Source organism: Dendroctonus ponderosae, unplaced genomic scaffold (assembly GCF_020466585.1).
Source record: "Dendroctonus ponderosae isolate FM_Combo_2020 unplaced genomic scaffold, Dpon_F_20191213v2 Dpon_F_20191213_1, whole genome shotgun sequence".
In the NCBI taxonomy this organism is placed as follows: domain Eukaryota; kingdom Metazoa; phylum Arthropoda; class Insecta; order Coleoptera; family Curculionidae; genus Dendroctonus; species Dendroctonus ponderosae.
Genome location: NW_026017110.1, coordinates 19949179 through 19961301, shown reverse-complemented (window position 1 = coordinate 19961301; position 12123 = coordinate 19949179). Strand labels below are relative to the sequence as shown.

Genomic DNA, 12123 nt, shown 5'->3' with positions numbered 1-12123 from the left:
AATTATTTAAAAAACCTTTAGATTTAGACATTATAAATCTTATTAAAACAAACACTTAATTTGCTCATAGAATCCAAAAATGCAATAATATATAAGGTATTTCATTTAGAAAAACACAACTTTGATACTTTTAGGGCTTTTGGGACACTCTGTACATTACAAAAATATTCTTAAAATGTGCACCCGATAGGCGTCTGTCGATTAATCAAATAATACTTTGCAAAAAACAAACGGGCTAGCCGCAAACGTCCGTGCCGTATAGCGTGAATAACCCTGTATAGTATAATTTACTTCAAAACCCAAAATAACTCGAACTTTTCATTCAAGTCCATATAGAAGGAAATCTAATAATTACCTTGTATAAGCCCCAAACACTCAACAAACAATAGAACATTATTATTGACCATCGTATTAGATGTGGAACGCATTTTGTGGAAGCAAAAACTAATGGAAGAGCACCTGAAAGTCCATTAGAATTTTATCAAACGCACACCGAATGTCATTAGTAGCGTTACCTATACTCTGACTGGTCCAAATCCCCAACATATCAACCTGAAGGAGAATATAATAAGCCATGGGACCATAATGTAAGTTCATAAACATGTGGTAAACAAAGCTGCCCAACCAGGGGCAGAGAATTCCTGCTATATGGCACCAAGCTAAGAAAGTAAGTTCTTGCGAATGCCAAGGAAGCACGTCAGGAACAGTGAAAAGGATGTAGAATATTGGAATAGCTAAAACAATGATAGCTGGTAAAATACCAAATATTTTAATTTTTTGCAGCTTACCATGGGTCACTATGTTGATGGTTTCATTGTGCCATTGGAAAACGCTCCCAATGCAGCCCAAAGGAGACTGCAATGGACGATACCCAGACAAAATATGCGGGTTAAATTTCAAGTGATTGGGAACATCATTAATGCACAGTAGAACTTTAGCTTTGCCTGTCCTAGAGTCAGCATCTTTCCTAGTCTCTCCAGGAAATCTTCTTGGATCATCATTTATTTGCAAATCGTCATCCTCAGTAGGTTTCTCTAAGCCATTTTCTTTCTTTTTAACTCTCAAACGCGTCTGTTCTTCTAAATACGCGTCTACTATCATTATACCAATTCACCCAAGGTAAAACTGGAAATTTTCGTCATGTTATTTTCGGTAATTCTAGTCCGATTCGATCCAGTCAGGTTGACATGGCTGTGACACTTTTCCGTCACATTACTGACCCAGCTATGGATAAAAAATGTTTCCATGGCACAATGGAAATCTCAGCTGGCGTGCGCAAGAAAGCCACAAGTGGGTCTTGGATATTGATTCCACTGCAGTGCTAGACGAGTATGTTTGGAAAACATGTAAAATTGATCGAATGTTGCCCATTAACGGAAAATATAAATATTTAATTAATAATGGAATAAAAAAAACAGAAATAACGAAGACCATGAATGGTGTGCAATGTGTCTCAATAAGTAGCAAAAGGTCAGATAAGTTTCTATACAGGATGGTTCATGAGAAAATATATGTAAATAACTCTGAATAAAGTAATTTTCAGATAAGTTATCACATTCTATACAGGATGTTTCATGAGAAAATGTATGTAAATAACTCTGAATAAAGTAATTTTCAGAAAAAAACTATTTTTTAAATTTTAATGGATGCAGTAAATATCACGATTCTTTAATAAAAAAATTGTAATTTGTCGCATTTAAATATATTTTAATCATCTCATCATTTGCTACATCTATCTTGGGACACAATATTTATTAAATACACCTATTATGTTTTAAAAACTTATTACAATTTCTTTCAAATTTTAGAAAGTTTAGTTAGAATTTCACCTATTTTCCTCTGATATTCTTATAGTTATTTTCGGTTTTGCTAAAAAAAAACCTGCGGGTTTTTTACGGTCATTGCCTTTGGATGGGAACAAATTATGGATACATAGTCTTAATAAATAATACCTGGTGAAATAAACAAGTATTAAGGAAATAAATACAATTTTCTAACTGAATCACCGTGTAATTTGTAATTTTCTTATACTTTAAAATTAGTTGATTCATTTTGAATGAAATATAGTTTCCTTCCTCGGGTAATTCAATGCTGAAATCGTTTTTCATCCGTTTAAACATAGTAAATTAATGCACGGGACTTCCATTCTCATTCACTTGATAACTTTTACTCAACATGCTTCAGGTGACATTTTACATTTATTAAAATTAGAATCGCTTATTCACAATTTTATCACTTTTTATCAATCAGTTTCCTTCCTTAAATTAATTGCATTTCTTTATACACTGTTTTGACAAACCTTTTCTTGATAATTTGTCTGTTTTTTTTGATAAAATTCGCAAAACTAAAAAACGTAATTCTCCGTTCTGTATAGTTAATTATTTAGTAGCATTAGAAAACCTAATTTTTAAACTTGATAACCCAAACGCGTATAAAAACAGATACAATAAAGCGTCGCATTACACACGCAGCAATATTACAATGTATAAACAAATGGATTATCGAGTTACTAAAACGTGAAAATAGTATAATGAAAATAAAACTAAGGAAACTAAAGATAGGAGAGAAGAGAAAGTAAGAAAACCCTAGAAGAAAAAATACTCAGTAAGAGAATACGATAAATTAAAAAGAATAAAAACTCAATGAATAACGCAATGTTTGCATCTGATGCGTGCTCAGAAAATATCAACGACGTAATAGTTGAAAGGCTTTTGAAATATAATAATATGTTTGAATTGTATGTTTTCCAAATCTGTTGGCGCAAAATAGTTCTTGCAGAATTTTAAAAATTGTCCTCATATCGGGAATTATTTCCTGTTACGATGTGAGAAAAAAAACAACCAAAGGTTATACCAGTAATTTATTGTAAACGTGATATAGTATTGAACAAATAAAAATATTAAATGCAACATTCCAATTAAAATATATTATCAAGGCAGATAAATATGCAGTATAAGTAAATATTATATTTTGGTTATGAGCTTTTAAATAGTTCCGATTAATTTGCGATTTAAAAATACAGTTCTCTTTAACAATCTATATCGAAAAATAGCGACTCTTTCTACAATCCCAGTTTCAGTTTTTTGATTAGCATCCGGTCATAATTTTTGTATCACAACCATTTCGTATGTGACGATATATAGGGTACATATTTGGTAACACTTTTATAATTCCAAAATGACAATTTACAAAATATATGAAGTATGAAATGGTCTTCTCTACATACACAATAGAAATTAAACAAATTATATTCGATAAATACTTATAACTATTAGGTAAACCACAAGTTAAAGCAATTTGATCTGGTTTTATTAGAGAGCGAAACATGGACGCTAAAATAGTAATTAAAGACGTTTTTATATTAAGCAGTTTATTAGAATTATTTTATTCCACGAGATTCTTAAGGTATTCAATACACATCCATGTTTCTTATCAGAAGTAACTAATGGCAACTATTCTAAGACATGTAATTTTAAAAATATATTTCGCATTAAGAAGCCGAAAAATCACTTCTTTCTGCGAGAGTTAACACCTACAAGATACTAAGTACTTTACAAATTAGCAAATGTATTTGATTCCTTGTAGTAACAGATCTTTTTAAATTTTCGGCTTCTTGCTGATAATTTGGAAGCAACAACTACATAAGCCAATCTAACACATAGTTTCAAGTCTTAGCCGCAATGGAAATAGAGAACACATCATTGCAGGATCATTTGCGCTGTTTTAACCTTTGTTCTTAAGTCTAATTTAGGATTTTTGGCTTACACTAAGTACGAAGATCTTCTATTTCAGGGGTATATAACCATTTGGGTTGTTGGCTCTGTGCTTATTAAGCTAAAAACGCTAACGTGCGTTCAGAATGTCATTCAAGAAGAATTATTAAATTATAGTTACATATATATATATATGTATATGTTAAGTTGCCTTTAATCTGCAAAGGTAACGCTACAACATAAAACTTATTATACAAAATATATGAGATGAAAAGATCACTGAAATAAATAAACGAGATTAAGACAAGTCATAAAAAAGATAGATTTTTCCACAATTAATGGTGCCTCGAAGCATACTTTCTCGTTTATTTTATCCTTCTTATTGCTTCTAATTTTAAAATGTAAATACTGTCATTTAGGACACTCATTTTCTCCAAAACCATCCACAAGCAACGAAATTAATTAGTCTTGTAAAGTCAGTCAAAACTGATGTGAAAGTAGTGATGATGATTTTTAATTAGTAGCATTTCCATTAATGGATAAGGTAAATTTCAAAAATTTAATCACTCTGTAAGCACCTATTTGGCTCAGGTTGTCAGTCTATACATACACAAATATCATTAATACGAATTTGTTATGCAGAATAAATAATATGGCACATAGTAAGAGTATTAATAGATCGCGTGATGTGCGTTGAATGACATTGAGCTAAACATTTTCGGTGATTTAAGATTGAACTGGTCAACAATTGAAAATATTAGATGTAAAAACTGAACGGAATAGGCAATTATTGCAATTAGCGCTATACAAAGGTGGTTTGATTATGACAAATTATTTTTCCTTAACCGAATGTCTATTTTCGAAACTCGACATTGATTGGCTGGATTGGTTCATTGCAGTATTATTGTGCCTTTGATATCGGCATAGTATTATTGTTCCGATATCATAGGCTATCAAAGGTCTAAACCAAATGATTAATTTGAAAAGAAATCTGCTGACCACCTTAATATGAAAATGAAAAGTTAAAAGTATAAACGAATTTGGAAAATTGGATATTACTTTCTGAAGTCTTCGGAAGTTCTTTTTTGCAATCACTACCAAAAACATAATTATATGGATTCTGATCATACTTTTTACTGTTTTTCGTAATTTACAAGCTATAAATCATCTTTGAAGGTATGTATTTCAATTGGGACTATTACTCTATTAATAGCAAACATCTACTTCGATAACAACATAAACAACAATAAATCTTTAAATAATGAAATTGTTTTTCAATATCATTCGACAATTATGACGAATATTTGCGCAATTTGCTCGGTTTGAACACATTATGCAATTTTGGCAAGGGCAAATCCCAAAAAAAATGCCAGAGATCCTAAAACCTATATTATATAATAATAATGATCTAACATCTAATAAATCTTTTGGTAGATTCTGAATAGAGAGTAAAGGTACGTAATTGTTCATGATTTGTACAATAAGGGTTGAAAATAAGAAAATGGTTTGCAAAAACGCGTCAACTTCTTTAGAAACATGCTGTTTGAAGCGACAAAGGCGTTTTTGAAACGATGGCCACACTGCGATCATTTAAGATTTGTAGCGATTGGTTCGATTCATGGAAAATGTCAAAATTAGTCCAATTAATAGACCCAAAATTTGTACTCCAACAATCGACCCATACACAATGAAAATAATTGTTAGGCTGCCGAGGACACGCTCTTTGATCAACACGTAACATCCCTTTTCAAAGATAACATCGAAGTTCAGATTTTCTCCCATTTTAATTTCTTGCGTAACGGCCGTGCATAGAGATGGAGCAATGTCCTCGCGACAGCAACTAGTTGGAATATTATACCTGGTTGGTTTCGAGTTTATTCCCAAGTTGATATGTTTGTTCCGAGACCAATCAGTTGGATTGTCTGCACCACAACAGTGCATCTAGAAATAAACATTTTAAATGTAACTCAGTTACTAACTGTTACAATTTAAAAAAAATATAAACTTCATTACATATGTTCTCTAAAAACCCAAGAGAAAAGTTTATGGTTTGCAGATAATCAAACACGCTTTAGATGGTCTCCGAAAATCAAGCGGTTACAGTTCCAGACATTAGTCTGTACATGTCTTGCATGTGTATTTTGTAAGTTTACCGTTTTTGTTACAAGTATTCAAGCATAATACCAAAAATAGTGGAGTTTTAAAGTTATTGGAGTAGTTTTAAAAGTACCGATTATGCCAAAATTTCATGTTTTCCGTCCCATGTTTGCTCATTTCTCGGAAGCAAAATGAGCAATTTTAAAATTACTTTGACTTTTTACCACAGTACTTAAGTACATACACTGCATCTGCAAACCAGCGACTGTAGTTAAAAAAAAAAGGATTTTAGAAGTTATTTTCATTCACTCTTATACAAATTAGCACCACGGTTGCGTTTAATCTGCAACAATATTCATAATAATGGCAAATCACAATTTCCATTGCCTCAGTAAATGTTTCAAGAACATTTTTTTGCAATTTTTAGAATCTTCTAATTTTTCAGAAGCAGTTAACTACATAAACTGCGTTTTTTCCGGAAGCAGTACACGGCCAATTAAAAAGTATTTGATTACACTTATCTTAAATTAAAACCGCTTCTTTTCATGCATTGCATCATAGTTTAAATTTAAAAAAATGGTTTTTCTCCATATCGATGCACAAATGCTGATAAATCGTAACCTACAGAAACTTAAAAATTATATTTTTGCGCCAAAAACAAAAAATTGTACACATTAGTGTATGCTGTTAACAGATCAGAAATAATAAAAATGCAGAAAAATAAAAAATACATAACACAAACAAGCGTTTTGTGTGTCCCGGTAATCATTTCAAAACACTGAATATGGTTATTTAAAAGCAGTTACAAAAATAATAAAGTACTTCATGTTTCTAAAACCATATTTAGAAAGTAGTTGATAGTGCGGGTCTGCCGTTTAGATAAGCCAAAACCAAAACAACGAAGTATGAATTTGAATTTTTCGCACTCCTACTGCAAATGCTTTTTTGAATGGATGCAAGTCTAAGCAATCAATAAATTATCATGGCAATTATGAGCATTACCTATATTATAAATTTGAGTCATTGCTATTTTTAGAAACCAACTAACAAATGAATAGTTGAATATTAATCAAGAGCAAATAAGTGTGCGGTGTAAAAGAATTGTTCATTTCCTTGAAAGATGATGAATGCATTACCTTCGACTGAATGGTGTCTAAAATTTCCTTCATCTGCTTGTCGTTGTCGTAAATCTCCTGGACTGTGCGCTTCACAGACAAATGAGTGAACTCATCCAGAGTGTCTCTATTCATCCAAATCCATACTCCTGAAGTGACTTCAACAACTATAACGATCAGCAATAGGGAGAATGACTGAAAAAAATAGACATAAAGTCAGTCAACTAGAGCTTGATGTAAGCTGAAAGTCGTTAGAAAATTAAATTCTAGAAGCATTCCGTGATAGCAGATTAGAATGTTATTATACAGAGTGTTCAAAATTGTAATATTTACAATGTTGAGCAAAAAATGCCCCTAAAATTAAGTTCTTTGCCAAACACATGTTTAGTACCGAGTCCAACTAGCTCAAAGTAATATTTGAGACAATTTGGATTTGATTTTTAATTAAGATAATTATGACAAAAATACATGTTGATTGGAACTTACCACAGCAAGAGCCCACTTGACCTCTTTACCAGCGCCATACATTCCCAATATAGAGAGCAATACCAACACTAAAGTCATTACTAAGTAAATTATACTGACGATCATATTATCGTCCGGTTCTTGAGCGAAATTAAGTGGAATTGTTTGATCCACAAGCACCCATGTTACTAAGCCCAAGCTCACAATACCAATTACCTAAAATGGAAATAAATGTAAGCATTAGTTGGCTCGTCGATTCAACACGAAATACAATTTTATTGAAACTTTACAATATATCCTTAAAGCGGAGAAGCATATATTGCATCGCTTAAAAAAGTTAGTTTAAATTACAATTATACATATACAATACATATTGCGCTTATAAGGAAAGCGCATTTGAAAATAAAATAGCCGCGGGTAAATATAATAATAATAAGCGCAGAGCCTTTTTATTTTAAGATATCGATGTAGGGTACGTGGTAAATAAATCTTCAATACACACTCGCACTGAAAGAAAAATTAATTTGCTTTCCAGTCCCAGGCCAAGATTACTTGTTTACACTCGCATAAACAGTTTATTCTTGGTATGAGACTCTTGGTTTCCACTGTTGTATGCAAGCATTTAATGTGTATCCAATGAATTACCTATCGAATGTCGAAAACGTGTGTTTTTTTATGAAGTTTATCTACATTTAGTCATTTTCTAGTTTATCAGGTCGTCACGTTCAAAACTAAACGTATGCTCACGCTATAGATAATCCCTTTACTAACAACATTTCTTAATAATTAAAAACTGTTAAAACCAAATAATTTAATTTCGAAGCTTAATTCTATTAGAAACACTAATAAAAATAAGAATAAATTAATTGATTAACATAAATAATATTGAGAGCAATAGAAATATTTTTATATACAATATTTGAAAAAAATATATTAAAAACTAATATTTTATTGCTGCTCCGTTACCATGTAAAACTAAATTCAGAAGTGTGGGCATTGAACGAATTAATAGCTGCTCGAGTATTCTGGTGTTAGCTGAACCCAGGTCTATTCAATTTTTCCCATAGATCGGCGCGGTTTTGCGGCCCAACTTTGTCTCTATACATCTTCTTATGTACCACAACACATTCTCTGTTGGATTTAAATCAGGGCTCCCCGAGCACCAGGGTAAACAGTTAACTTCATTTTCAAACAACCAATTTTCCACTATTCTGGATCTATGAACAGGGCTTTGTCTTGTTGGAAAATAAAATTTGCTGATGGAAGGAAAAAGTTTTCTAACTTTATAAGATTCACTGTTCAACCTGCAGTCAATATTCCAACAAACTCCTGGTCCACGACCACTTACCCAAGCTCAAACGTTGACAGAAAAAACTACTGCTGTTCTGATATTTTCTTGTATATGTTTCATTAAATCTTGAATTTGGAGGCGCATATTTGCAGTACATTGCTAAGTGACTAGAAAACAGACATATTTTTTTTTACGCAAAATCTATGAATGCTACAAGATTTTACAAAGAGCACAACATGGTGAACAAATGGTTAGTGCATCAACCTAATAACAATTAGTTCATTTCATCCTCCAACTAAAAAGTTCTGGTAGTTTTTGTACCACGACACTTAAGAATTCACCACTTGTCCAAAACGGCTGAACTCGATTGTTCCATCAAAATATGAGTCTTACATAAGAACAAATTCACAGCGAGTTTCACTAAAATACATCGTACCATTCTCCCGATATTTCAAAAAAGATACATTTTTTGAAGAACTTTGACCATCAATACCAGAAGTGCCAGACATTTTTTGTTAATAAAAGTTAGGTCAGATCGTCTTCTTTTGGTCCAAAGAATATCGCATCTTTTGATCATGAGCTTACGGGACACCCTGTATATTATCAATTCAATATTTTCATATGGCTTTTTGCTGTGGATTTTAAATGTCACTCACTCTTACGTGCCACTTAATTGAAATTAATTAATCTTTTAACCTAGTGGAGGTTCAGCAACCATTTAAAATCCACAGCAAAATAGCCATATGAAAACATTAAATTTAAATTGACAATATTGCAAAAAATAAACACTTTTGGAATAGATAACCTGATGCAAAATTAATAAAATAGGCGGTTTTCATTCGAAAATAATTTTATGGGCGAGTTTCTCAATTTCATCTTGAAACTAAATTTATTTATCACTTTGTATTAATAGTTATCAAAATGTTAACGAAATTCTGTTAAAATAAGTCCTTTGCCAGATATACCTAGATAGCGGTGGTTCCCGGTGGGACACCCTGTATCGTGTGGCTCATTTACAAAAACATAAACGAATGTTTTGTATGAAATAATTTTATTCAAGATGTTAAATGCAAATCCACGACTTTGCTCTGAATCGTCTGGACTATAAAGCATGTGGTCTCGCTGTATGATGTGGTTTAAAAATGATTCCAAAACAGACACCAGAAACTGATTATTTTTATATGGGCGACAGGATATTACTTCATTTTACTATTTATAAATAGTGAGTGATTCAAGTTTTTGCAGAACATTAAGCAGGTACCTAAATTGAATGCAGGTATGTAGCTGAATAGCATTGAGATAGATCATTTCTTTAGTGACATTGTTATATGTAAACACACGTCTATTAATACCCAAACGACCAGAAAAATGTGTGGGAATTAGATTGTAGATACCCGGTAATCAAGGAGGATTTACCTCATGTAGCAATGCATATTTGCACAATAAAGTCACAATATTAAAAATACAATAACCTCCTCAAGTTGCAGTTATAAATGCTCCATATTTTGTATTGTGAATGATTGTGACGCTTTAGAAAACAATTTATCGACCTATTTTGCTAAAAGGCACCCAAAATGGCCTCTAGTGCCCTAAATAACAGGATACTTACAAAAAATATGCTGTTGAGGACAACATACAGCAATCTCATGCAGGAGTAGCAACCCATTTTTATGTTTCTTTGGCACAAAATTAATTCGGTTTTCTTGGCTTGCAATCAATCACATCAATCCCTATCTGAATAATCAAACAAACTCAGAAATCGCGCACAATTCCAACTGACGCCTGACAACACTAATTTCTGAGCTTCTTTCTGACGGTTTTCTGTTTCAGTCTGTTTATTCCCTGCTCCGGGAATCGATTATCTTTTACCGGAGCCTGCGCGATTGACTCAAACCCATGTGTAAAATCAACTTGAATGTCATTATAGACCTTATATTGTCTCTAATATTTATACTTATGCGTTATTTGTTATTCCTAAATATTGATAATCTAATAGAAAAAGTATTCGACAATAGGTCGCCTTCAGATGTTTTCAATAGTTTTGGCTACAACTTGTTGAAATTTCCCGCCATTGTAGAGCGGCTTGCAAAAACTACTCTACGGCTTCTCCGTCTTTGTTTAACGCGCTTCCACGGCCGTCCGCCATACGTGTAGTGGGATTCACTGCAAAGAAGTACAAACAAATGTGGATTTGCTAGGAATGTGCCAAATCACGACCAGTTTGTTTCACTTCAGTGATGGGCGGGTGCATCATATACAGGGTATTCCGAATTCGGAAGCGATCGGTTGAAAAGTTGTCCGGCCATGGAGCATTGGGATTGGTTACTTATATTTTTGCACGTTTTTTTTTTAATTTTGCATAATTTGCTTCTGCAGCCGGTTTATAAACAATCAGATTTCATTTTGTGGTTAAACCGCAGCTTAAATATCATATCATGATATATAAACTACCAAAAGTTGAGTGTCGATTGAAATTTGTCTCATTCCTATCAAGCAAAGGACGCGTTCAGTTGACATTGTTTACACATTGACAGATAATTGACAGTCTGGAACGATAGCACGATACGCGTTGTTTTAATATGTATGGAAAATATCTAATTCCCTGTTATTTATTGAAAATAATGCAAATTTTTATCGTAATATAACACAAAACTCTCCTAAAAGATCATTTAACATAATAATGATACTGTCATACCAAATGGTGCGGGTTTGTTGGTAAAAACAACTGTTCAAACCTTAGAAGTATACGAGGCTTGTGTTGGGATTTTCAGTGTTTGTTTTGATCCTAAAAAGGACTAATCCTGAAAAACATGGATGAAGGGGACGAAATGGCCGGGTTGGACCACCGTTCACCTAAAGGAAAACTTATTAAGCTGCTCGAGCAGAAAATAAAGAAACCAGAAATTGACGATAGTTTAGGAGAGGTAAGCACACAACATCCACTGTTTGTAACATTCACTTCCCACACAGCATGTGTGCTTCTATACTTTGAATTTGTTGTTTTTTTTCGGTAAAATTCATGCTGTAATAGCCGGCAAACTATGCAATTTATTAAGATTTTATCTCGAGTTTTATATAGAGATATACTTAATCTACAACTGATATACAGGGTGATTCAAAATTGGCGTCAATTCCTTTTAAGGGGTGATAGAGGCTCCCTTGGGGAGTACCAGAAAAATATTAGAGATTGCATAGGCACTAGCTTGTTTGGAGTTAACCATTCAAATGTTTGGTGTTGTAGGGTTTATTTGTAAACACCCATATTCGAGGTTATGAGGACAGGTTGACATTTTGTCAACAAATTTTGTTGAATTTACCGTTTGTCCTTGTCTATCTTATTGTCAGTATGTATAATTCCATGGTTACCGGAGTTTTAAATAATTACGGAGCAACAGGTATTTGCGCAATGTTAATTAGGCAGATTACCTTGAAAAACATTGCT

General features: G+C 32.7%; 3 protein-coding genes across 10 annotated transcripts in view; 1 reads left to right on the top strand and 2 right to left on the bottom strand.

The window, feature by feature from the left end:
• The window catches only part of LOC109539519 (progestin and adipoQ receptor family member 4), a 3902-nt gene extending 2695 nt beyond the window's left edge, over positions 1-1207 (bottom strand). The window contains exons 1-3 of the mRNA XM_019907300.2: positions 789-1207; positions 516-734; positions 356-459 (exon numbers count right to left, since the gene is read on the bottom strand). Of these exons, the coding sequence (XP_019762859.1) occupies positions 356-459; positions 516-734; positions 789-1101 (636 nt within the window). The 5' untranslated portion in view covers positions 1102-1207. The remainder of the gene's footprint in view (positions 1-355; positions 460-515; positions 735-788) is intronic.
• A 1638-nt stretch (positions 1208-2845) lies between these two features.
• On the bottom strand, positions 2846-10577 carry LOC109539517 (CD81 antigen). The gene is made up of 4 exons (XM_019907295.2): positions 10291-10577; positions 7412-7606; positions 6947-7120; positions 2846-5654 (listed from the first exon to the last, which is right to left on the bottom strand). Exons 1-4 carry the CDS (start codon positions 10345-10347, stop codon positions 5304-5306), a joined length of 777 nt encoding a protein of 258 aa, XP_019762854.2. The 5' UTR covers positions 10348-10577; the 3' UTR covers positions 2846-5303.
• Positions 9793-12123, top strand: part of LOC109546262 — a 12747-nt gene continuing 10416 nt past the window's right edge. For 5 of the 8 annotated variants that reach the window (XR_007281623.1, XR_007281624.1, XM_048666926.1 and 2 more), the window contains exon 1: positions 11204-11605. Coding sequence is in view for 6 of the 8 variants with exons in the window: in XM_048666926.1 (XP_048522883.1) it covers positions 11492-11605 (114 nt within the window). In the remaining 2 variants the exon portion in view is untranslated. Of the gene's footprint in view, positions 9958-11203; positions 11606-12123 lie in introns of those variants that run through there. The other 3 variants (XM_048666935.1, XM_048666929.1, XM_048666936.1) reach the window with 3 other exon arrangements.

What these genes read in the sequence shown, in the direction of transcription:
- LOC109539517 (XM_019907295.2), bottom strand. Translation starts at nt 10,347, where the DNA reads ATGGGTTGCTACTCCTGCATGAGATTGCTGTATGTTGTCCTCAACAGC. An exon ending in TCCTCAACAGCATATTTTTT is followed by an intron (nt 7,607 to 10,290) that starts GTAAGTATCCTG and finishes TTTCCATTTTAG; the next exon opens with GTAATTGGTATTGTGAGCTT. An exon ending in TAGACACCATTCAGTCGAAG is followed by an intron (nt 5,655 to 6,946) that starts GTAATGCATTCA and finishes GTTTATTTCTAG; the next exon opens with ATGCACTGTTGTGGTGCAGA.